At 41.0% G+C, this 27,163-nt stretch overlaps 1 protein-coding gene across 1 annotated transcript; it reads left to right on the top strand.

Annotated features, from left to right (window-relative positions):
• Positions 1–26,088, top strand: CCND1 (cyclin D1). The gene is made up of 5 exons (XM_061610682.1): positions 1–511; positions 2,062–2,277; positions 3,290–3,449; positions 9,502–9,650; positions 22,679–26,088. The coding sequence occupies exons 1-5, from the start codon at positions 314–316 to the stop codon at positions 22,832–22,834; spliced, it is 879 nt and encodes a 292-aa protein (XP_061466666.1). The 5' UTR covers positions 1–313; the 3' UTR covers positions 22,835–26,088.
• Positions 26,089–27,163: the final 1,075 nt, after the last annotated feature.

A 27,163-nucleotide genomic window follows, 5' to 3' on the forward strand; every position in this document is an offset into this window, starting at 1 on the left:
AAGGACTTGAAGCCTATGGGATGGCTTTAGGGCTCTGCCCCCTGCTTTAGGCTTCTCTCTCTCGCTTTCGCATTCTCTTCGCGCTTTGATCTCTGCTTAACAACAGTCACGTCACGGGGGGACTCATACAGGAGAGTTTTGTTGGAAGTTAGAAAGTTTTGCAGCCTCCAGAGGGCTGTAGCGGCAGTAGCAGCAAGCAGCATCTGAGGGACTCCTGGAAGGGGAAGAGCCAGCGAATCTGACTCGGTGCGTCCTTTGAGCAAAGCTGCCCGCACGAGAAGGAGAAAGGCGGCGGCGGGCGGCGGCAGCAGACATGGAACATCAGCTGCTCTGCTGTGAAGTCGAGACCATCAGGAGAGCCTATCAAGATACCAACCTCCTCAATGACAGGGTCTTGCAGACTATGCTGAAAGCCGAGGAGACCTGCTCGCCCTCGGTCTCCTACTTCAAGTGCGTACAGAAGGAGATCTTGCCATATATGAGGAAAATAGTGGCCACTTGGATGTTGGAGGTTGGTGAACGTGCTTTGCAAAAGCCTGGGCTTTCTGTCAATAAAACCATTCCTGAGCCCCCGTGCCTCTCTTTCCCTCTTTCCCCCTCTCTGTCTCCCCCCATTTCCTGCACCCTAAAACATATTGTGAAGCATAGACCTTTCTCCTCCTCTCCTCCACGGCTTTCTCTAGTTCCTTCAGACTTTGGCTGGATCAGCCAGCATGCATCCCTCACACTGTCACAAATCATCGGGGACTTTTTGAGTCAGGATAGAGGAAATTCGAGCGAGGAAAAAAAGAGGGGAAACTTTGAAAGTTTCCAAAGGCGACCCCTTTCCTCGTCCCTGTGCAGGATCCTAAAGGTGGGACCAGTAGATCCCACGAGCCCAGAATGCCCTCCTCCGGATTCTTTGGCAACCCTTGAAGCTTGCCATGCATCGGATTGGGATTTTATTTTAAATTAATATCCATGGACACGTATGCAAGGGCTCCCCGTGCCAGTATTCCGCGCCATCTTTGTTCTGTTATTGCAAAGGCCAAGTGTTTATTAATCATTAGAAAGGCAGGAGCCCGCCGGAGGGAAGGGAAGAAAGTGGGGATCCCCGCGGGGGCCACTGGGAGAGGGGATCGGGCTCCTGGCCTGCAGATCTTGGGGAGTTGCTGCTTGAAACACTCTTTTGTTCGGAGAGCCGGAGAGTGCCTCTGCGCCTTTCCCCCGCTGGAAGACGAGCTTCTGCTGCAGAAACTTGTCGGCAAGATCGCCCGGCAAAAACTAGTGTGGATTTCGCCCTCCCCACGCGAGAGATGTTCCAGGGGGGTCCCAGCCGGACCAGGGGAGTCTGGGCGACATTTTCGGCTTTTTTCCGAAGCCCTGCGTGCTCGCCGTCTATTTTTAATTAATTTTTGAAAGCCTGGGCGCTGGCAAATGTCGCACGTTGCTTCTCCGGGGGAAAGAGAGAGGAGGAATGGGGAGCCTCAGCGTTTGACTTCGGGGTGTCCCCCTGGAAGGCCCCCCGCCCCTCATCCCGAGGGGGATCGATCAAAGATCCCCAGGGCGGTGTTTTCAGGCTGTTTTGGGGGCGCTGCTGATTTTTTAAATATTTTTAAATATTTTTTGAAAAGATGACGTCTGGGAAAAAAGCTTGCAGCTGCCTCTCTGGACGCCACCTTTGTGTCTCGACGAAAGCGGGGGTCGGCAGCACCCACGCCAATGGCAGCCAAGAGGGGGCCCTTGGGCCGTACCCCCCAACGTTTTGAAGAACCATTTCCCTGTTTGGGGGCGTCCTGCTCAGTCCGGGGGAGCTCAAGAGCTCCATCTTTTTATGGTTTTTTTTTTTTTGCCCGAACGCCGACCACGTTTTTGAAAGCCACATTTCCCTCTTATTGCGACTTTCTCTTTCAGTTCTTCCACACCGCTCTTTCGTCGGTTTTTTTTTTTTAAGGAAATTCATTTCATTTGTTGTTTTCTCCACCAAACCTATTGGTTGCCAGGAGCCTAGGAGAACACCTTGATTTACAGAGAAAGAAAGAATAAATGCTGATCTCAACAGGCCTCTCTCTTTTCCTGCAGGTTTGTGAGGAGCAGAAATGTGAAGAGGAGGTTTTCCCCTTGGCTATGAACTATTTGGACAGATATCTATCCTTCGAACCTCTCAAGAAAAGCCGCTTGCAATTGCTGGGAGCTACCTGTATGTTTGTGGCTTCAAAAATGAAGGAAACCATTCCTCTAACGGCAGAAAAACTGTGTATTTACACTGATAACTCCATTAGACCCAACGAATTGCTGGTAATTTTCAATTTAATCTCATCTGGGAAACAAAACATTAAATCAAACAAAGGAAAATATAGATTTGAGTCCTTGTGCTCTGCCCAGCATATCCCATGCCTCACATTTGAGTTCGAGAACAGTGTGGGGCTTGCCTTTTCAGTTATTCTCCCATTATATATGTAAGCTTCTAGACTGCTTGAATGGAAAGAACAGATATAATTGAATATGACCAATAGGATTCTTGGTATTTCTAAATGAGAAAGGTGAGCTGCCCAATCTGTTGCACATTACTTGGGGAGTTAGTCCCACTGAACACCCTCAGATTAATTTCCAAGTAGATCTGCATCAATTAGTTTTTTAAGCTGCAATATCCAGACACACTTTCTTTGGGGGTGGGGGGGAGGAGTAAATAAATATTTTTAGCATTGGGGTATAAATCAACCTCTGGACAGCTGCAGCCCATATTGTGCAGTAGAGGAACTGAATGAAAATTCCCTAATGTGTTAAATCCTTATTATTAACTCACAACAAGGAGAAATAAGAGTAACAAGATGGGGGAGACAAAAAAAATGGGTGGCTGGCGCCCTCTTGTGTTGGAAGCTCCACCGGCAACCTGCCTAGTTAATTGAACACTTGGGTTCAGAGCAGCTGGGTGATGATGGTACTGGGGGGGGGGGAAACAGAATTATGTAATTTTCATGTGGATAGGCACCTTTCCCGCCTGTGTCTGTTACTGTATTTTATCCTATGCTGTACACCACCCTGAGAGCCTTCGGTCTGTGGGCGGTATATAAATTGAACAAAAAAAAATAAAAAAATTCTCTGGTGGCGTTATGGCCGCTGCTGTGTTTGGCAAGAGCACGTTTTCTGTTGGCAAGACTCACCACCATGCACAAATAAAGGCACCTAAACTAAAGCTGCCATAGGAATATAGTGCTAGGATAGCTGCTGCATCAACAAATGCTGCATTTCTAGCTGCTTATAAAGGGAACTTCATAACACATTTTTCTCTCCCCCCTCCCCCTTGTAGCAAATGGAACTGCTTCTGGTGAATAAGCTGAAATGGAATCTGGCTGCCATGACCCCTCATGATTTTATTGAACATTTTCTAAGTAAAATGCCTGTGGCTGAGGACAGCAAGCAGATCATCCGTAAACACGCCCAGACTTTTGTGGCTCTATGTGCTACAGGTATGAATGAGCCTTGCATCCTCCAGAAGGTGTGTTGTATGTCTGTGTACCCCAGCAAAACACCCTCTTCCCTTACCCACTGCCCAGAATCCCATAGGTGCACTAAACTGTAAACTTTAAAACTGGGCACTAAAATTTCAGCATCGCTCATGCTTGTGCTAAGCGGTGTCTCATTTTCCAGAACCTGGATTACTTTTGCCAAAGGTGAGTTTGCCAGAAAGAGGCATTTCCTATTGGTTTCAAAGTTGAAATAAACTGCTTTGTGGAGTGTGGCCACATAAATGTAGGGGTTCATAATTCAGCCTGGAAAGAGCAGCTAGAATAGTTGTCCATTGTAGGTCATCATGGTCTCAGAAGTCTGCAAAAGAGCTGGGCTGGAAGGCCTTTGGAAACTTTTTTTGTTGTTTACATTTTAAACTCTTTGGGGTACAGGATTTGTGTCTGCTTTCTCTGGAACATTTAAAACTGAACCCCTTCCCAGTCCTTCGAGTTACTGGCAAAGGGCAGAAGAAGAGGCATGAAGTGGGCACAGCTTTAGAAGGTCTTTGCCCAAGAGCCGAGTCTCTGCTGTCCACACCCAGCTGACCACGTGCTGTGCTAAAGCCATGTGCGCTTGAAACCTCGAGAGCAGTCAGAGGTGCTGACAAAGCTCCAGGATTTCACAGAGAGGCCTCGGTTTTTGTTTCAAGGGCAGTCTGTGTGTGTATGTGCACATGCCTGCCCTCTTAAGTCTTCCAACCCCCCATCATTTCTTTGCTGCCATTTTTTATTTTCTTGATTCATTCTTCCGGTCTCCAGTCTTCAAACAACAGAGTGTGGGATCAGAGATGTGTTACTGCATTCCTGATGCTCAGGTAGCACAGCTGTTGCTTTCTGTTGGAGCAGGGTAGTGGGCCAAATAGGATAAAATATAGAGAAAAAAATGTTTTTCTCCAGCGTGGCAAGAAAGATCTAGAATGGCTAAAGAACAAGGAAGCAAAGGTTGCCAATGCTCATGTTCCTTTGAACAGAAAAATCTGTGGTGTTGACTCTTGAGGATCTCCCATGCTTTTTAAAGAGCTGTACGTGCCAGGATTGTGAATTTGGTGAAATGGGATTTGTCAGAGGTGGGCATGGGAACAAGTTTGGCTTAAACAGACTTTTCCAATCCTGGAAACTTGAATTGCATTTAAAATCCAAAGGGTCAAAATGGTGCTTAAGGGAAAGCTCAGCAGAGCTTGTGATGTTACACCTGAGATGAATTTGGTAGAAAGATCCAAGAAAAATAACAAGCGGGGGTGGTGTATGTGTGTGTGTGTTGGTTTTAAACGGGCCCTCCTGCTGCAAGGTCTGGTTTGGAGAGGTAGCCGCAGACTCTCCAAAGAAAAATAAGTAAATATTGGCAGTTTTCAGGCTTGCCATTCATTCTAACCCTAACTGTAGGATAGTAGGTGGCTTAGCGTTTTCTAGAAAATGCATTTCTTGCCAAGCCCTTTAAAATCATTAGGATTTTTTTTTTAAAATAGCTTTTAACTGAGATTGGAATAAACCCCTCTTGCTGAGTGGACATGAATAGGATTGCTCTGTAAAAAGCATCAACAAATTTAGGATATAAATGGGGTTTGCGACAGGCTAGCAAATCCCTATGATGGGACAAGCCTAGCTTGTAGCCACAGAGTTCGTTTTATAGGTTGGTTGGTTGGTTATCCCTGTCCAGCCCCCTCTTTGGGATATGGGGATGTTTAACCTGGGTTGTTGCGCTGGCAGGAACAGTTCCACAATGATGAAAACAAGCATAGTTCAAAGGTTGGAGACTTGCAAAGAGCCAAGTTCTTTGATCTGCTGTCAGTGCTGTTACGTTTCTTTTTGGGAGGCACATCTAGAGGCCTATCTTAAACATTGTTCTAAATGCCATACGTAGAATTGGAAAATGAATTGGCAAATGCAAACCTTGTCCAGAAATGTTCTTTAAAGGAAGTGTGGAGGTCACCAAAGGAGCCCCCAATCCCAACAAAGTCAGTGGGAATTTTGCCTAAGTAAACGGTGCTTAATAGTGTTTTATGTTGGTGAATTTCTCCTTAAAAGCCACATTTTACAGAAAAGAAAAGCAATTAATTGACTAGGGCTGCCTAGATCTTGGGATGGATGAGTAGCTCTGCTGCAGACAGGGTTGTGTTCTGCTGTTTCCGTGTTGTACTGTCCTCATTTGCCAACCTCTACCTGGATCAGTTACAAACTTGGTTTTAAACAGTGAAAGAAACCTGTTTGAACAAGAGGAAGCCACAGGACAGAAATGGCAGATTTCTGTGAGTGTAGTTTTGTTCTAGATAGAGAGAAGATTACAAGCAAAGGTGATGCTGACAGGAATTTGTTTTTCTGCTCCTCCTTCAGCTCCCCGTCTAAACAGACTGGATTTGCTTTGTAATTTTTTTCCTGTGTGTGTTTTGTTTTGTTTTGAATATGTTTTCTTCAAAGTCCTTTTGTGTTGTGGGAGGCTTGGGACGGGAAGAAGAAGAAAATTGCCACTAGTTGTTTAGCCTAATAAAGAGGCCTTGGCATGGTGAAGGAAGGGACAGACAGATCGCACAAATGAAGCGGGTTTCATTGATCCACATTGAGACCAGCGCAAAGGGAAAGGCCCTGCTCTAGACAAGCAGAAAGATTAATAGGGCCAAATATTGGGAGATTCAGGGTTTCATTCTTTTCCTCTGGTTGTCTAAACATAATTGGGTCCACCGCTGCTGCCCCCACCCCCTTTTCTTTTGGAGGATGATGATCATTATTTAATGTGATTTTGCTGAAGAAAAGCCCTTTCTCTGAAATGCGTCTGCCACAATTCACCTATTCTCTGAGCCTTTCTAAAATTGGAAGTCTCAAGGTATGTGACCAGTTGAAACCTGTTGCATCTTGCAGCCAGTGATTTATGTTCAGAGTTTTGATTTGCCTCAATGAAAAGATTTTCATTCATAGCCCCCAGCTCTCCAGACGGATGGAATTGCTGCTTCATTTAAAAAGGAAAAGCGGTGACTTGCCTTGTTAGGAATTTTTTTTTTAAGCGCTACAGCGTCGAGCTGCCTGCTTTGTCCTCCCTTCAGGGTGGCTGGCATTCTTTCTCTCCTCTTCCCTCCTCCCCCCTCCCTCCTCTCCTTTTAACAACACTGAAGTTGTTTATTCTTTTTGGATGAAGTCTCAGATAGGCTACTGGGGATGTGTGCTTCAATTGAGGGGGCCCCTTCCTCATTGTAGCTGTGTCAGGTCTAATTCATCTCACCGAAGCCCCCTTGTTCCTGAGCGCTCAATAGCGCAAGATGAGGCAATGGAGGCTGACAATGATGCCACACTCTTCACTTGGGGGCATCCAATTACAGCCGAGAGGGGCCCCCTGATTAATATTCTGAAATTAGTGGTCTCTGCCACAAATAATTCCTTGTGTCGCAACAAAAAGTCCATCCATACCGCTTGTCTGGAGTGGTTATGGGGACAGACACAAACCGGTCATTTAAACTTCATTATTGCTTTTCCACCTTGGAAAGAAAAAGGGTGTGACTATGAACTCCACTTCCTTGCTTCTTGCCACTTTAAAAGGAAGTACTTTATGGATTCCCAAACTTGCTCCTCTTTGAATGATCTCATGAACCCATTTTTTGGACTTGGTGGGGCCCTCATTACAGTCTGAAAAATACTTAAGCAAAGTGGCCAAGATTGGGAAAAATCAAATCTGGATGATGTAAAAAGTCAAAATGCCAGATAAGGATGATCTTCTCTGTGCTTCTTCAAAATATTTTAGAAGCTATACAGCAGTAAAGTTGTTTGATCTGGTGTGTTCATCAAGAGAGACTGATATTGAAAAATAATTGAAGCCTCCTATGTACATAGACATACTTCCAGCCAATTCTGTAGGTCTTTATAAAAAGAAAATTAGTAATCTCAGACATGGTATAGTAGCAAAATAACAATGCTGTAGTCCATGTTTTGGGAGTCATTTAAGAGTTGATTCATTGATCATATGTGTAGCTCTGCACTGCAATCTGCAGATGCTCTGAATTGTGATTTGGCTCATCTCCCAATACAAGTGCTCCATTTGAAAAGGGCAAATTGCCCCATTGTCAACAATTTAATTTAGAACAAATTGCCAATATTGCGTTTCACAGGGAAAGAGAAATAAGGGATTTTTGCATAGTCCTGATTGCAATTTTGTTGATAAAATATTTTCCCACTGTTTTTTCTAACCATCCATTATTTTATTTTTTGTTTAGAAAATCATTTCTAGCCCATCTCTTCAGCCCAATTAGAGGGCTGAAGAGCAGCTTCGAATTCCAATTTTAAAATGTCGGCAATTTTAAGAACATTTTTAATATAGTGACTTATTAGAAGGAAAATTGATTGTTTTGAGATTGTAGGTGAGAAAACCGATTGGCTGCGGGCTGCTGGGGGGGCGTTTCCTAAGTTGATGTACATAGGTTGGCATTTTCTGCTTTCATCCTAACAGATACTGAGGCATGTTCCCCCTCTCTTCATTCCTGGTCATGGTCAAATGTAGGCATGAATCAAACATGTTTGCTTAGAAAAAGGAGTGTTAGCCTCAAAACGTAAATGATTACTTTTTATTGTTATAAGAAAGAATAACATTCTCTATGGCAGCTATAGGCCAAGCAGTCATAGGAGTGGCTTTGCAGCTAGACCTACAGCAGTGCAGTCTGGAAGTGGGCCCAGGCTCTTGTCAGCATGGTGTCACATCAGAATGTAACTGATTGTCTGCCAATTCTTGGGACCCCCTTCCCTTAGATATGCCACATTTACATTAAAAGCCCTGTTGGAAGGATGGAAGGCAGTCAGTGATGATGGAAAGACTGAGGCAAAACATTTATAAGAGGAAGGGTCCATTTACATCTAGTTTGTCTATTTCACTGTGAGGGTGAGGATCTGATGATATTTTTTTTCAGCAGCCAGAGACTGAACCATCATAAGATCAGTAGACTGCAAGATTGTGGTCCAATTTCAAAGGGATCACTACAGTTTTGGGAGCAATAAAGCTTAGCCATTGCACAATAAAGCCTTTAATGTATGCACCTGCATAAGACCGTAAGAAGAGCCCTGCGAGATCAGACCAAAGACATACCTAGTTCAGCAACCTGTTCTCGCAGTAGCTAACGTGATTTCTATGGGAAGCCTGCAAACAGAACATGAATGTAGTACCTGCACATCAAGACTGAAGGAAACAATTGTGTGGCCAAATGTACTTACGTGTGCAAGTTAGTTTATGTAGGATAGGCTTTATTCCAGACCTACTAAAAACATTCAAAGATGTTCAAAGAAAAACAGTAGGCAGTGACAGCTGGTGGCCAGGGGTGTAGTTGTCCAATGTCTCGGTGGGTCTTAGACCCCTTACGTTTTTGGGACCAGGGTCCCAGTCAGGTCCTTATGTCTGCAGCATTCTATGAGCCAATCAGCATGAAAGGGGAGTGTGTTAGCCACTAAGAAGAGTCTTCTAATATGCTTCCTTGCCCTTTCCTGCTGATTGGAGCCAATCAGAGTGAAAGGAGGTGAGTTAACCACTGAGAAGACTTAACTACTCTCCCCTTTCATGCTTATTGGGTGCTAGGGATGTCTGTTGTTGTGGGAGAAGACTAACATGGATCTCCTCAACCCAGCAGGAAAGGGGGGGGATGTGACTGTGACTATCGTGAAGGGCCCTGCACTTCTAAATTTGCCACGCTTGCCGTGGGTGCCTCCATGTCAGTAGGGCAGTGGAATCTGCTCCAGGTTTTAGTCTAGAGTTTCAAGGAGCTATCCAAAATGCTGAGAACCTTGGACAGCTCCTTGAAAGTTTGGACTTAGACCCAGAGTCAATTCCACTGCCCCATTAACATGGAGCCACTACTTAGCAGTAGGCTTAGATACACATGTTTGCAGAAATATGCTCTGCTAAGCCACCTTAGGCAGCACCTTTCTGTTGCTATGCACCCCCAGTGTACTTTTGTGCATTGGGTAAGCCTCTTTAACTTGCATTCATGAGAGTAGGGTGGTGTGTATATGCAAACTAATTTCTATTTCTTTGTTTCTTTCTCAACAGACGTTAAGTTCATTTCAAATCCACCTTCCATGATTGCAGCTGGTAGTGTGGTAGCAGCTGTGCAAGGCCTTCACCTTGGAAACACTAACACTTTTCTCTCTTATCAATATCTCACGTATTTCCTATCGAAAGTTATTAAATGTGATCCGGTAAGTGCATCTTGATTCGCAAGTCAGCTTTTTGCCATGATGTAATAGAGTGACATAACGTATCTCTGTGCCTCCTGGATGTGTCACCTATTCTGCTTGTGAACGCTCATCAAAGCAAGGCTGTAAATGTTGCTTAACTTTGTCTTTTACAGTTAGTTAGCATGTACTTTAGTAACCAAAAGTCTGTCTGGTATTGTGTGGGTTGAATGCTACCATTTGTTCCAAGCCTTCTAATGAAGAAATGCTAAGAAAGGAAAGGAGGAAACGTGTACATTGATTTAAGAGGTTACCACCACCTTGCTGAAGCTAAGCTGGTCTGGGTCTGCTCCGTTCCTGGATGAGAGACCACCTGGGAACCACATGTATCCCCCCTTGGGTTCCTTGATGAAAGAAAAGTGGGATGTAAACGTGATTAAATAAATAAATACAATAAAATTTAGGACAAGTTCAGAAGCTCTGTTGATTTGCTGTTTATAATTAAATTGTATAGAGGAGAACCCTTTAAAATAAGTCAAGGAAATAATGATTGTAATGAAGAGACTTAATGGTATGTTCTTCATCCTCATCCTCCTTCACCACTCCTGAGACTCTTTATAACGTTAAACGGTGTAAAAATCCATTCTGAACAGGAGTCTAATTATCTAATTGGTTTACAATAAGGTTGACCCACACAGTAGATCATACTGAATTCCAACTCCTCCAACTTTATGTTTTAATATGTTTGTCCCATGATTTGGTGAAAAGGTAGATGATCCTCATAGGACTCTTTTTTTGCCCTGCAGCTTCCTGGAGATGCTCATTAGTAACTAGTGAGCAATAAACCTTTCATGAATGAATGGGCAGGAAGGGAGTCTACAAGGAAGACCTAAAGTCAATGATCCATGCCCTAATGGTGTGTGAAGTTGGGGCAGAGTTTAGCTTTGTGTTGGAACAATGTGATAGCCCAATAAAAAGATGCTTAAAAAAGGTTCTTGTGAGGTCTCCAAGTGCCAACAATGAGACAAATAAAGTCAGCCCTGAGGCTTGCAGCCACATCTTTGAGGCACGACTAAAGCCCTCATTCCATATGCCCATAAATATATAGAAAACATAAACACACTGAAACAAGAGCTGTAGCAAATACTATTAGGTTCCTTCACATACCAGGACTTCATAATGAATGGAATATTGTGATTATACAGCCACGAGAGTGGCTGTATACTATAGTCAGCATGGATTTTTCACATTCTGTAATGTTAAATTCAGAACACCCCCTATGCAATTCTGATGCTACGCATAAGCTCATTTCAAAACAAAACCTTACAAAACTTACAGTCCTGAATTTAGAAACATTTGCTTAACAACCCCCTAAATTTTCATGGCGATACACAAAACAGTCAGAGAAAATCAAAACTTCAAAGTGTAAAAAGAGAGAGAAAAAACAAACCCCTTTTGGACTTTTTTCTGTCAGAGTTATTATTGAAATTTATTAAAAATCAGCCATGTTCACAGAGTACCTATTACTGACCTTGCCACTCTGACCTTCATCTACTGCAGTTTAAAAGTTAAAAAAAGTGCCTGGCTGATTTTTAATTAATTTAAGAAATTTAGCATTGACCTCAGTGATAAGGCCAGACATGCTCAATAAGAACCAAGTGTCAGTGTTCTAAAAGTCAGACTCCCAGCTGCTGGGCTTGCTAATTGGGCCACACCCACACCAGACCTTGATTTCACTTGAGACAGTCATGGCTTCCCCCAAAGAATCCTAGGAAGTGTAGTTTGTGAAGGGTGCTGAGAGGAGACTCACAGAGCTCCAGTGGCCAGAGTAGTTTTAACAGTGAGCTGCTCTCAATGAAGCTCTGTGAGGGGAACAGGACATCTCCTATCAACTCTCAGCACCCTTCACTAACTATACTTCCCAGGATTCTTTGGGAGAAGCCATGACTGTCTAAAATGAAATAAAGGTCTCATGTGGATGTGGCCAGGGACAGCTTTAGTTTAAATTTGGGTGGGAGGCTTCATGTGCCTGCTGTAGAATAAAACAATTGGGGAAACCCTTAAAAAGAATTATACTGTTCACAATGTTTTTCTTTTGGAAAGGAAAGGGTTTTCCCCTCTGCCCAGTGCCCACCCATCCAATCACCTCCCCTCCCTCTCCCATTCCTGGCCTCCTCCTCCCTCCCTGCCTCTCCCCCAGGTCAGTTTCACTTACCCTAAGCATGATTGCACAGGAGTAAATCCCACTGAATTCAAAAAAGCATGCAAATGATCAAACCTGCGCTCCCCTCTTCTTCACTCCTTTCTCCTCCCTCTTGACCCTCCCCACCCCTCTCTTCCCCTCCTTTCTCCTTCGCCCTCCCCCATGGTCAGTTTTACCTATCCTAAGCATGATTGCACGGGAGTAAATCCCATTGAACTCAATAAGCATGCAAATGATCAAACGTGCCCTCCCTTCCTCCTCCCTCTCATCACCTCCCTTTTGCCCCTTCCTTCACCCCTCCTCCCTTCCCTTCCAATACCCTCCTTCTCCCTCCCCCTCATTCTGTTCCCCTTCCCTCTACTGTCCCCTCCTCCTCCATGGTCAGTTTTACCTATCGTAGCCATGATTGCATGGGAGTAAATCCCAGTGAACTCAAGCATGCAAATGATCAAACCTGCTTTTCCCCTCCTTCCCCTCTTCTCTCCCTTCCTTCTTACTCCCCTCTCCCTTTTTCCTCATCCCCTGCCCACTCCAGGCCTCCCTCTCAATGGTCAGTTTTACCTATGCTAAGCATGATTGCAAGGGAGTAAATCCCACTGAACTCAATAAACATGTAAATGATGAAACCTCTCCCCCTCCTGCCAGCTCCCTCCTCATCCCTTGTGGTAACTTTAACCTATCCTAAGCATGATTGCAGGGAAGTAAATCCCGCTGAATTCATTAAGCATGATCAATCCATTCTCAGCAAACTTGCACAGGATCTCATTTCTTACCTCCCAGATTAAAAAGCAGATAAATTCACTAATAGGCAAAAAACCTTGCAGTTTAAGAAATGTATCTATAGCCAACAGATATTTCTAGCAAAGTTTAAAATGCAGGGAAATTGGGTACCTATAACAAATGTACCAGGGGAGCAGGAGACCTGACCTCTCTGAGATACTGTACTGCCCTACAAATTTCTCAAAATGCAAACACAATTTGGGTTGCTCTTTCACAGTAAAACCCACTTCCTCTAGCTTGGAAGAATTTGGTAACATGTGCCTCTGAGCATATGGTGAGTGGTGGCAACACCTGAAATCAGCCCAAATAACAGAAAGAAGACATGTGCTGTGCTGATCTTGTTTTAGCAGGGAGGAAGCAACAATACTAAAACAGTTGATACAGTTTAGTCACTTTAATTATGTTTAATTTACTTTGCAATTTTAATGAAGTTTCCTATAGTAAATCGTTCTTGTTTGCTTCTGTTTCTGTGAATATGTGAAGTACAGCAACACTTTGCAACACTAAAAAAACGCTCCAAAAACAATTGTGGAATAATAGCACTGAGTGTTCTGCAGAATAGTCTCCAATGGACATGAGGGGTGTTTCAGTTTGCACCAGATAAACAGTGGGTGGTGAAATTTGTTAACAGCAAAATTTATTTATTTATTATTTGATTTAGATCCCGCCCTTCCTCTCAGCAGGAGCCCAGGGCGGCAAACAAAAGCACTAAAAACACTTTGAACATAATAAAAACAGACTTTAAAATACATTAAAACAAAACATCTTTAAAAACATTTTTTAAAAGCTTTCAAGACTTTTTTTTTTTAAAAAAAGGTTAAAAACGGGTTTTAAAAAAAAAGATTTAAAAACATTAAAAACCAATTCCAACACAGATGCAGACTGGGTTAAGGTCTCAACTTAAAAGGCTTGTTGAAAGAGGAAGGACCAAATTCTGTGTGTGCTCTGTTTTTAATTGACCATGCCCACCTTTCCTTAAGTGGAGTAGTTTAAGCATAGCAGGCTGAACACATGCATCTTCGGCAGGCCAACTTAGTTTTTTCCAACAGCTAGAGTCATTGCTTAAGAAGCAACATAATATAATCAGTTTGATTTTACATCAACCTGCAGTTTCACATTCAACTGTGAATGCGCCCCATATAGAAATAGAGCATAACCTCCAGTTTTAAACACAAAAGGCTGTCTTCACCATCATATGACATTGACCAATCAAAAGGCTTTGAAATTAATAAAAATAAATTTGACACAGATTTCTAAGACGAATAATGAGAGAAATAAAATTTTCTAGATTAGATTCTATGTAGAAACAGTAGTAACACAGAAAAGTAGCAAAGTAAGAACACCAACAAACATACAAAAATGTAATTCTCCATCTTTGGAGATGGTAGATGTTGCCACCACTCACCATATGCTCAGAGGCACATGTTACCAAATTCTTGCAAGCTGCAGAGGAAGTGGATTGGACTGTGAAAGACCAACCCAAATTGTGCTTGTATTTTGACAAATTTGTAGGGCAGTACAGTATCTCAGAGAGGAGGTCAGGTCTTCTGCTCCCCTGGTGCATTCACTAGAGCTGCCCAATTTCCCTGCTTTCTAAAGTTTGATAGAAATGTCTGTTGGCTATAAAATGGAAATGGACTGCCTTCAAGTCAATTCCAACTTATGGCGACAGTATGAATAGGGTTTTCATGGTAAGCGGTATTCAGAGGGGGTTTACCATTGCCTCCCTCTGAGGCTGAGAGGCAGTGACTGGCCCAAGGTCACCCAGTGAGCCTCATGGCTGTGTGGGGGTTTGAACCCTGGTCTCCCAGGATGTAGTCCAACACTGTACCCACTACGCCACACTGGCTCTCCTCTGTTGGCTACAGGTATGTTCTTAAACTGCAAGGTTTTTTGCCTATTAGTGAATATTCAGATTGCTAATGCTTGCTTCACTGTTGCATTATGCATGAGATCATTGTGAGATTTTGTTTTTATTTTATGTTGTTTTTGGTCCTTCATAGTATTATGGATGTGGTTAAGGGCAGTGGTTTTTCAGGATTAGATGTGCTCACTCAGTGCAAGCAATATATATGCCTGTTCTGGTCCATCACCTGCTCGCATATATTTCTTTAAACAGTCATAGCTTCGCCCAAAGTATCTTGGGAACTGATGTTTGTTAAGGATGCTGAGAGTTGTTAGTAGACCCCTCCTTTGCTCACAGAACAATAATTTACAGAGTGGTGTAAGAATTAATTCCTCTTTCCCAGGAACTCTGGGAACTGTAGCTCTGTGAGGGGAATAGGGGTCTCCTAACAACTCTTAGAGCACTTAACAGACTGCAGTTTTCAGGATTCTTTAGGGAAAGCCATGACTGTTTAAAGTGATACGATACTCCTTTAAATGTATTGTCCAGGTAACTTGAGGCAAGCAAGTCTGCATAAGCCAGGATGCCACATTGGCACAATGTTCTGTTAAATCGCATCATTTTGAATTGATGCCACATTGGGAGCAAGAGAAGGCACTGCAGAGCTGTGGTTTGTTTTGTGGAAATAACATTTCATTGAAAGCACTGCCAGCTCACTTCTGTATCACATGTCTAGTGTCAGGATATAGTACACTTTGCTCGTTTTTAGTGACGCCTCTGCGAGGCTTGTAAATGAGCCCCCATTGCCTTGGACAGTGGATGTGTAGGGGAGAATGCTAGGTGGATTGAGTTATCTTGTCATTCTCAATACTGGTTAGTTTCAGTGGCATCACTTCCGTCTGAAGGTTATGCCTTAAAGTGCCTCAGTGGCAGCAGCTTACATTGACTGCGGATGTCTTAGCTATTTCAAATGTTGACATAAAATAATGGAAGCCTTCCTGAGACAGTAAGCTTGCAAATAAGTAGATGTGAATGAGGAGAGCAGGGACGTGCACGCTTGCTCTACCCTTTTCTGGTTGCCCTTCACAAGTTTGACGGAGACTGCCTGTTGTGCAGGGAGTGTCCTGTTGCCAAGGTTCCCTCAGCAATGCAGAACTCTGGGTTTCAAGGTTCTGCATTGTGTGGGGAGCCTACACAAGAAGAATAGGTTCTCTGCCGCAGGTGGTTGTCCTCCAATTTGTGGAGGGCAGTGGGGGGTGGAGCTAATGCTCTTGCCCCTCCTCTCTCTGCTTGAGTGTTTGACTTATTGTGGCCATAATGCTTGAATAGGATTGCAGATATTCCAGTCTCTCTGTGAACAAAATAGGTTCTCCACTAAATATAACTTGACTCTGTAGCCGTTACACAAACTGACATCTTTTGCTGATCATGATTGTCTGATTTGAAAGGAATTGGAGTCTTATCACATTAACAGACCTCTAAGCCAATGCGTTCCAGCAGCATCTGGTAATGTCTGAACTCTTTTTTTCAAAGAGGGTTGTGGTTGAAAACAAAGGGTTAGATCCAATGGTCTCCTATTTGGGCTGTTTTCCACAGTACAATAGAGTGTTACACCAGAAAAGTAAAAATAAAACCAAAGATATTCAGTGACTTGCCTAAACTCTTGCAGCAGCATGAGAAATGCTGTGGAACCTAGTTCTGACAGGATTGTGCAGGTTTTTTTGCTAGCCCTGGTATAAGCTTTTGGGAACAGCATTCATAATCACCTTCCTAATATTTAGTATACTTTTGAATACTGTTAGCTGCCTCTTGACAAGCAGTATGGCATTCTCAAAATGCATTTGACAAAACAAGGGTTATTCTGTAAATAGAATATTTTTAGCAGCTTTTGAAGTTTGCCACCTCTTGTTGTGGGGGTGAATATTAATACTACCCTCACTTTTTTCTGCTCACTTTTTATCCAGTAGGAGCTTTGGAACTGTAGAAAACTGCCTTATACCAAGTCAGACCACTGCTCCATTGTCTACACAAGGAGTGGCTAAGCTGTGGCCTTCCAGATGTTACTGGACTCCATCTCCCATCATTCCTGACTATTGGTCATGCTGACTGAGGCTTATGATCCATAACCATGATGAAGGGAGTTGTAGTCCAAAAATCTGGAGGGCACTAGACCTTGGGGGAGGTTGGGCTAGACCCTGAGTTTTCATGGATTGCTTAACATAAGACTTGCTTGCCATTTATCTTCTACAAGTACATGGATTTTCTTGATGTGTCATACAGTTGTCAACTCCGAAGTTCAAAAACTACAGACCAGTTTTTCATTTCATTTGAACATAGCAAAATATATGTGCAATTCTTGGTTGAAACAGAAGTCCTAGAGGATTTGAGTTTTTTTTTATTAAAAATTTACCTTTAACTGTGAGAAAGTAAAAGGTAAAATTAATAGCACCTTTATGGTTCATATTTATGGTAGTAAGACTCCCAAGTTCCCATTTTGCTTTTAAATCAGTGGAAACTAGAAGTCAGATAACTACCATTAGTCTCTTGGGCTGTTTTCTTTCCGTTCTTTTTACAGATTGAATTTTGCCTGACATTCATTTCAAGGCCAGAAAATTATTACATTCGATTTGGTTTTAATGTTATCTGTTAATACATTGGAATTTGTTTGGCTTCACACTAGGAGCATCTTGCCTGTAACCACAGTGGACAAGGCAATAAACATCACAGGATTCTTAAATTGTCTCTCTTCATTACTTTTCCTTGGTATCCAAGGTTTGACAACGCTATCTCAGTTGTTAATTCTGTTTTTATGTCTTTATCTTAAATGTTGTAAGTGAGCCTTCCTCAGCTTGGTGCCCTCCAGACGTTTTGGATCATTATTATAATTATTATTTATATTTATATGTTGCTTTTCTCACCACATGACCCAAAGCAACTTACATAACCAATTAAAAACAGCAGAATCAAAAAAACCTAAAAGCACCTCTGACACTTAAAAACCAGGTTAAAACAAACACAGTCAATACAAATAAATGGCAGGTATACAAGACCCGCCCCACTAAAAGAGGTCATCAAAGGCCAAAGGTTTGGGAAAGAGGAAGGTCTTTGCCTGGCACCTAAAGATGGTTCCAGGCATATCTCCCTGGGGAGAGCATTCCACAGCCAAGGGGCCACCACTGAAAACCTCCCATGGAGGGCACCCACAAAGAAGAGCTTCCAGTGATGATTTCAGGATCCGGGTTGGTTCATATGGGGAGAGGCGGTCCTTGAGTTATTGGGGTCCTGCGCCCCATAAGGCTTTATAGGTCAGAACCAGTCCTTTGAGCCTGGAAACTAATTGGTGACCAGTGCAATTGTGTTCAAAACAACTGGAGCACACCAGGTTGGGAAAGGCTGTTAAAGGTAAAATTAGTTCAGCAGTTCTGTTTCAGTGATAAAACGTTTCACAGGAAGATAGATACAACTGGAACAAAGAGGAAAATATTAATCACTTTCTTTCAGTATGTAGTTGTTGAATGTTGTTGAATGTACTGCACAGTTATGGCTGAATCAACCTCAAAACGTTCGCAAACTTTCTGAAAGTGAAAGAAGATTTTTAAAAACCTATGAAAAATCTACTTTTTATTTCTTTTGAGGAAATTTAAATAATGTGTGGGATCAAAATAGGTATTTCATACTGTGGAGACACCATATTGGTGTCTTTATTATGAAAAGCCAGCAGTATGTAGGGTGCCTACTGCATAATGACTTTAGGATATAGGGTGTTTCTTTTTGCTATTTAAAATACTGTCTCTCTGTCAAGAGGAAATATTACACTAGAGTTTAAACCAGTAAAGGTCAAAGGTTATTTGTTTTCAGTGAGCTGTAACTGATGGTCTGATCTGCTTAGAGGCAGGATTAACCTCCCTCTCTCAGAAGAGGCTTGCAGAGAATTGTTTGCTTGGGTTTTTAATCTTATTTTACCCCCAAATGCCATGTGGAAGGGAAGGTTCTTGTGGCATTGGAATCGGTGAAAAGCTGGTTGATCACACAAGAAGCTTCTGAACGAAGGCAGAATTGAAGCAGGAAAATAAAGAAAACAGCAGGCAGGTCACCATCTCAGGAAAGCAACATTCATTCTCAGTCAGACTGGGTTCACCGCAAGGGCTAGCACATGTCATAGGTTAAATCAGAAAAGGCAATCCCAAAAAGAAACTTCAAAAGTTCTTAATACACAGAGTTAAACATGTTGAGAAAAGCTTTTACGATGTTTGTTAGAAAGACAGGAGTAAACAGTGAGCCACAGGAATTTCTGCAAACTACTGCTGGATTGTTTGTTTTGCCTACTTAGGCGGCTATTGCCACAATGGTTGCGCACTTGGCACTGAAGAAAGTGTTACACCAATATACAGGAATTCATGTGCTGGTGACTACCAGGTTTCTCCATTCTTGATTCCAAACTGGCATATCTGTTCCTATTGGGATTCATTCCAGAAGAGTAGCCATGGTAGTTGGTGGCAGAAACAAGCAAAATTTCTTGCCACAATTGTTTTGTTACTCTTTAAGATGTCAGACTTTTTCTTCTTTTTGCTGTCCTTTTTGGTGTTTAATCACCAAGCATTTTCAAATCTCCTATCTCAAGGCATTTTTCCTGCAGACAGTGTGGAAGAGTTCTGAGTGGTCTCACAATAAAATACAGTACAGTGCTCTATTTTCAAAATTAGAAAAGTTTGCCATATTTTCAGAGTAACCTAAATTTGTTGAGTTATGTTTAGATCACCTGTGTTCAACAAAATAGCTTTGTCCATCAGCTATGACTTTCAGATTCCTGTAGTTTTCCTGTAGTTAGAAATCAGTGTAAAATAATAGTTGGGGATGAAATAAGAAACCCTTGTCATTTAACTACTGGCATATAAAATCTATATGTTTGTAGCTTTTTTTCCTATACATTCTATCCTCAGATTATATATATATAAGACAGAGAGAGAGATGCATGAAATAGCCTATATATAGCGGCTGTTGAACTGGAAACTGAAGAAGAACTGGAGTTCCTGCAGAATTCTTAAAAGTGTTCAATGCTCCATTAAGATTTTACTTCAGGATACATTCACTGATTTAGCCTACATCTAAACAAGCACATAAGGCTCACATGTAGACAGCAGTTCAAAGTTTGGACCCTCTCTTACATTTGCTCATTCTCTGGGTTATGCTCTACAGCATGGGTGAAGAAGCTGTGGCCCTCCAGATGTTGCTGGACTACAGTTCCCATTCTCTGTAAGCAGCTGGCTGGGGCTGATGGGAGTTGGAGTTCAACACCACCTGGAGGGTCACAAGTTCCCCACCCCTACTGTGCAGGAAGGCCACATGTGAATAGGTTTAATCATTCAAAGGTGAGACAGTTTCCAGTGTGCAAAGGAACTGCTTCCTTTGAAGTTAATGGAGAAGCCCTTGCATGTGCAGGAGCTCCATCAGGAAAAAGGAGATGAAACCTCGGAGCAACACTAGTAAATATTCAGCTTGCTGTGACTACTGATGGGTGGAGTATGATGACACACCCTGTGTTGATTTCCAGTGGTCTAACTGCACTCAGCCTTTTAGACATAATTTCAAAACTGTTGCACAGAAATTAATGATCATGAAGAGTTCAAATTGACAACAACCAACATGCAAATTGCTGAACCAGTAGTAACTTCACAGTTGTTGATGATGTTTCTGTCCTGTAAGGAGTCTTAGAGGAGACTTGCTCAGATGGTCTACTCGCTTACTTGTTTTCCTGCTGAGAATGATAGCAATGGACCTTCTAGAGTCTTTTGTGATGACATTTTATTGAAGCAGACATTGACCCTTCTTTTTTGGGTGAATTGATCAAATATCTAGAAGTTCTATGTGCAGAAGGTCTCTCTGTAGTATCAGATATCCCTACATGTTTATTTTGTGTACCATCCTTCAGCCAATGATTCTGAGGAAGGCTTAGAAAGAAAAAACACAATAAAGTCAGTATAATGTAACCTCAAGCCATCAATCAAGTTACAATAAAGCCTCAGGTGATGGTCTGTACATGGGAAGGCCAATGCAGGGTACCCAGACATGCATACAGTTGTGTGCATGTAGGCACTGTTTACAGATGTCCATGAAAGCAACTTCCATTACTGTACAAACTAAGTATGGAGACATAACTCTACTTCTGTTAATGCAGCCTAAAATAGCATTTGCCTTTTTTGCAGCCACATCAAACTGTAGGCTCATATTCAGCTTGGGATCAACAACAGTTCCAAGATCCTTCTCACATGTAGTACTGCTGAGCAAAGTATCCCTATCTTACAACGGTGCATTTGGTTTCTTGTTCCTAGGTGTAGAACCTTGCACTTAACCCTGTTAAATTTCATTCTGTTGTTTTTAGTCCAGTGCTCCAGACTATCAAGATCCCTTTGAATTTTGTTTGTCTTCCAAGGTATTACTATCCCTCCCAATTTTATATCATTGCAAATTTGATAAGCATTCCCTGCACCTACTTATCCAAGTCATTAAAAAAATGTTGAAGAGTGCTGGGCCCAGGACCAAGCCCTGCCATACCCCAATCATTACCTCCCCCCAGTTTGAGAAGGAACCATTGATAAGCACTCTTTGAGTACGATCTTGCAGCCAACTGTGGATCCACCTGATAGTTGTTCCATTCAGCCCACATCTAGCTAGTTTGCTAATCAGAATATTATGGGGCACTTTGTCAAAAGCTTTGCTGAAGTCAAGATATATTATGTCCACAGCATTCCCACAGTCTACCAGGGAGGTTACCCAATCAAAAAATGACATAAGATTAGTCTGGCAGGATTTATTCTTGATAAATCCATGTTGGCTCCTAATAATCATTGCATTGTTTTCAAGGTGCATACAAATTGACCACTTTATAATCTGCTCCAGAATTTTCCCAGGGATTGATGTCAGGCTGACTGGTCTGTAGTTCCCAGGTTCTTCCTTTTTGAAGTTAGGGACAACATTAGCTGTTCTCCAGTCATAAAAGCACTTACCCATCCTCCACAATTTCACAAAGATAATAGACAGCGGTTCCAAGAGTTCTTCAGCGAGTTCCTTCAATACTCTAGGATGCAGTTCATTGGGCCCTGCAAATGTGAACTTGTTCAAAGTGATTAGGTATTCCTTGACCATTTGTCTATCAATCTAGAGCTGCAATCCTGCCCATTTAACTTTACTTTTCCCGGTAGGGTCATAGACCCTCATTTGGGAGAAGACTGAGCCAGCGTAGAAATTGAGCAGTTCTGCCTTTTCTTTGATGTCTGTGATCATTTTGCCATCCTCATTGAGTAGTTGTACCACCATTTCTTTTTTCTGTCTTGTACTATGGATGTGCTTGAAGAAGGCCTTTTTGTTGCTTTTGGCATCTCTCGCTAACCTCAGCTCATTCTCAGCTTTAGCCTTCCTGATGCCATCCCTGCAATTCCGTGCCACCTGTCTGTACACTTCCTTTGTGGTCTGGCCTTCCTTCCACTTCCTGTATGTCCTTCCACTTCCTTTTTTGTTTTCAGGTCATCTCTAAGCTTTCTGTGAAGCCATGTTGGCTGCTTCTGCTGTCTTCCCCCTTTTTTCCTTGACGGATTATTTGCCACTGTGCCTTTAGAATTTTCTTTTTTAGAAAGGATTTGTTTTCCTGCCATGGAACCTCACTTACCATGGTTCTGAGTTTATTAAAATAGACTTTCCTGAAGTCCAGGGTACGCGTATGGCTACCTTCAGCTTTTGCTTCCTTTAAAATCAAGAACTCAAGTACAGTGTGGTTGCTTTCCCCCAGAGTTCCTGTAACTGCCACTTTAATAGATTTATTCTTGCTTTGATACCATTGTGGTTTTGACTTGTTTTATATTATGATGCATGCTATGTTATGTTACATTTGTTATTTTTATATTGTGTGGTAACTGAGTTGTGTGCTGTTAGCTGCTTTGTTTCTTAGGAAGGAAAACCAGGATACAAGTTATAAATGAAATGAAAAAAGTGTGGATGTCAGGGCCAGCAGACACAATCCTGTTTCTCTCAACCTACAAATTCATATCTTTGTATCTGTCACATGAATTGGGCTTTTGAGTTGGAGAACACAATGGTGACCTCTTGGGTCTCATGACCTGCTTATGATTTTGCTTTATTTGTTTATTGACTTTCTAGGGATAAGGTATTTAGCCATACACTTCTCTGTGTTTTTCTAAAGCATTTTCTCCTTCTCTTCAACTTTCTCAGGATTGTTTACGAGCCTGCCAAGAACAGATTGAATCCCTCCTTGAATCTAGTCTACGCCAGGCACAACAACACAACATATCTTCAGAAACAAAGACTGTTGAAGATGAAGCTGATCTTTCCTGCACACCCACTGATGTTAGAGATGTGAATATTTAAGGAGGACTTCCGCAATTGGGTTTGCTTGGCAGTACCAGCAAACAATGAAAGGGCATCTGACAAGGAAGTGGAATCAGGATCTTCTCCCCCACCACACCCTTCCCCACCCAAGAAAATCTTTTCTCCAGGACTTTTTGTACCAGAAGGGAAAATGTCATTCATTCTTTTCTTCGCTATTCCTTCCTACCCTTTGTGACTCTAACAGACTACCCCCTCCCACTCCCCTACTGTCTTAAAAAGAAAAAAATAGTATTTGCATGATCTCCAGGGGTTTGAGCTACAAAAATAGAAGATTTTATACAATAATCAGTTTTTTTTATATTAAAGTGTTTTTGTCTGTATGTTGTAAAAATAGGCATTAACACACACACACACACTGTCTCTCCAGGGGAGGTATTAGGTTTGATTCTTGCATATTAAAAAGCCAACCATTTTTAAAGTAGAAGAGGGTTTTTTTTTCCTTAGATAGATTATATGTGTTTTGGGTGTGTGTTTTTTCCTTTAAAAAGCATAGCTTTAATGCAGTCCTAGGCTTTTCTGTATCTTGCTTGCTTATGCATTTAGTCACTTTATAATTCATCTGTAAATGTTTATTTTATTCCCTTAGGTTTTTATCCTCTTCACCTTATAAATGGTTAATGTAACCTTTACGTTAGTATATGTTAGCATACAGCATTATTATATGTTAATCTTCTGTGCCTGTGGATTACCTGTGCATAAGGCTTCTAGGGGTTCCAGCTTAGCATGACCAGTAAAAGATCCAACATTCTGTTCCAACGATAAAGAGAAATTCCAATAGTGACATAATATATTTTTGTAACCCTCCTATTTTTGTAGTTATCTGCGTATATAAAAACATGCTAGTTTTTACCCAAAAGATACACAGCCTAATTATATCCAGGTTGAATCCACAGTTTTATCTTTTTATTATTATTGTTTTAAAACCATTCCATTTCAAAGCACTTTCAGTTCATTAGGTATAGGAAATACTTTCTTTTTTGTGTGTGGGAATTTTTTTTTCAAATGGAATGGTTTGGAAATTATATATATAAATATATAAATATATATATAAAGTGCTTGTGTGCAAACTTTGAATTGCAAAGCAAGTGCATTTAACTATGGTGTTGAGGAAAGGTGGTTTTCTTTCTGAAGGGTTGTGTTCCAGTCAGAGAAATTGCATTCACAAAATTGCCAGGATATCTTCCTAACCTTTTCAATAGAAGAGATGTTTAGCAATCTTTTGGTGCCAATTCATTTTTTTTATATAAATTTAGGGGCCTGAGAGGTTTACCTATAGGACACATGTTTTGAGAATTGTCTCTCGATGTTGTACAACTGAAGGCTATTAAACACTAAAATATATAATTTATAGTTAAGGCTAAAAAGAATATTTATTGCAGAGGATGTTCAGAAGGCCAGTATAATTTGTAAAATAAATCATCCCCTTGATTCTGAGAAAACAAAAAGATCTTTCTGCCCTTGATGTTGCAGTTTTAACTCCTCTTACTAAGAAACTAGGACATTTCAAGATAGTACCACATTCGGCCCAGATATTTCCAAAATAACCATGAGAAAGCACCATAGTTAAAAATGTAGAATTGGTGTACTTGAAAAAAAAGTTCTTAATCCAGTGTATTTCCCCTATTTTTTTAAAAAAATTTAGCTACAAATAGAAAATTTGCACATCTTGGCTATGTATCTTTTTATTATTGTAGAAAGTAGCTGAAGGGACGTGGACATAGCTGTTGAAGTTGATGCTTGAGGAGAATGTGATGGCAAAATGTATGTGAGAAACTGCCGCTAAGGTGTTGATTGTAAAAAAAAAAAAAGTTTTAAAAAGGAAAAAAAAAGGAGTGGATGCTCCCATTTTTTATTGAGCTGCTATGGATAAATTCCCAGCATGAATTGAAAAAAAAGTTAACATTGCTTTTCTGTATCTTTGTCATTGTGTTTTGCTGCTATTTTGTGGTCATTTTTTTGTTTATACAATGTCATATACTGCCATGTTATAGGTTTTAAATTTTCTCATAGAAAATTATATTATTGACATTTTTTGGTAGATTTTTTTTTATGTGATCAATTTTACTTAATGTGATTACTGCTCTATTCCAAAAAAAGGTTCCTGCTTCACAATACCTCATACTTCAGTTAACCGTGTTTAGATCAGGTTTTAATGTTTGTTCACAATGCCTCATAGTTCTACTGCAAGCTGAAATGCATTGGACATTATTCTGAATGGGTCTCGCGATTTGCAACTAGTTTGTGCTAACGTTAAAACAGCAGACATTTCAGAAGACTGAGTAATGTCAGGTTCTTTTGTTACGTGTTTTTGTTTTGTTTTTATAAAGTGGATTCTTTTTTTTTCTGATCTGGGGTTTATTATCATAGTAGTTTTTAAGCTGTGTTATTAGCCACATTTGATATATGAAAGGTGCATTATAATATAACTCTTATATGTGTGATGTTTTCCATCACTGGGGAATCATCATGCGGTATGATAGGTTATCTTCTGGAATTTAAGTATTTTGTGTGTTTAATCTGTTATGATATATTAGGGTTTTTGTTGATGATGTTAATTATAGCATAATGCTAATTTAAAAAAATACAAACAACAACCTGTAAATCTCATAAGTAAGCCAGCTAACAGAGTGGTATGGTGAAGAATAATCTAGTTGCCTGTATGCTGCTAAACCAAAACAGAATTAGAACTTCATTTTTGAGGGCAAATGCAGTTAAGATCCTACCTAAGCTTACTGAAATGGAAAAAGACAACAGGCTTGTAAGTCTACTAGCAGTCGCAGGACCCAGGAGGACTCGATACATTCTGTCCAAATTTCAGGAACATTTCTTACTGCTTACCTCATAAGACATTTCTGTTTGTGGCATCTCTGTGTCTCTGAACCAAACAAGATTCTTGAGTTAGTGGTTGTTGGTTATATTATGTGTTGCTCACTAAGAAGCGGCAGCGTGTACTGCAACATTTTAAGTATTGTATGTACTAAAAGGCCAAATGCTGAGAAGCGGGTTCACGTGCCAACAGAGATGCTTTATTTGTCACATTGTTATAACGGTCTATAGACAGCAAAGCAATTCGGATTTGTACCTTTTTTAAAAAATAATAATATTGTACTTATTGGCATCACTGGTCTGAAATGCACATTTTCACCAACAGACCTGTAACAGATAAGTTTCCAGCAAAAGAAAGAAGAAAAAGACCTCCCCTAAAAGTCTAGAAATAAATTTGTAAAACCCAATGCTTGTGTGCTATGGTGTTTTTATTTGGTGGTAAGAACTCAGTGAGCCACCAGTCTGGCACTCTGCAGCACTTAACTGATTATCCGTTATTTCTGGGAGTGTTCAGGGTTAGTTATAATTCAGTTTGGTATTTCTCTGTAAAGAGAAAAATAATTTTGAGATGCTGAGTAATGCTTCTACATGTTACCAGAATAAAGGAACATTCAGAATACATTTTTCTAGCACAATCCTTTCCAAACCATTAATACAAATGGGATTTATGCAATGCTCCTATATAACCATCTTTCTTTTCCTTTTTAAAATAAGCCTTTATTTCACAAACGTGATATATTTACAAAGCCATGGAAAAATATATTTTACAACATTCCCAGTGAAATATATTTGGTCAGCATTTTCTTGCTGTTTGCTATACCAATATCGATATGACAAAGGCTTCATTTTCCAATGAAAATTTTATGTTAGATTGTCTACCTTCTTTGACAAACTATTAGTTTTACCGTGTGGACCACCTCACATACCTTTAAAATTTAGTCATCAAATGTCAGAGTCCTTAACCTTGGTAGCAGTGGCTGTTAACAAATGTATTACCGTTGCTCTGTGTAACACAACTGAGTCTCATTTAACCAAATAAAATAACCACTGGGTCTACCTGTTAGCCTAGTAACAATCTCAGTTTTCTTATAGCTATCAAAAAATCCTACTTCAGAGCAAGACCAGAATATATGATGCATACTGACATTGCCTTGCGTCTCTGAGTTTTGTCCCCTCATAAAGACAGTTAAGCCTTGAAGGTGTTACATACCATTGAAAAAAAATTACACTAATTGTTCATTGTGGAAGATTTTGCCAAAGCCGTTTCCAAATGTCTGATAGTATCACACTCCAGATCCCCCATTTAGATTGGTACGTATTTATTACCAATCTAAATTTTATTGAAAATCTATACTAATAAAAATTTGGTATCATTTACTTAACAATTTGTCTGCATTAGCTTTTCAAACTCTCCTATCTTGGAGAAAATCATATTTTGCTACTAAGCTGTGGGGTATATTTCTTAGTTGTAAACAATGGAAA

Source organism: Rhineura floridana, chromosome 2 (assembly GCF_030035675.1).
Source record: "Rhineura floridana isolate rRhiFlo1 chromosome 2, rRhiFlo1.hap2, whole genome shotgun sequence".
Lineage (NCBI taxonomy): Eukaryota > Metazoa > Chordata > Lepidosauria > Squamata > Rhineuridae > Rhineura > Rhineura floridana.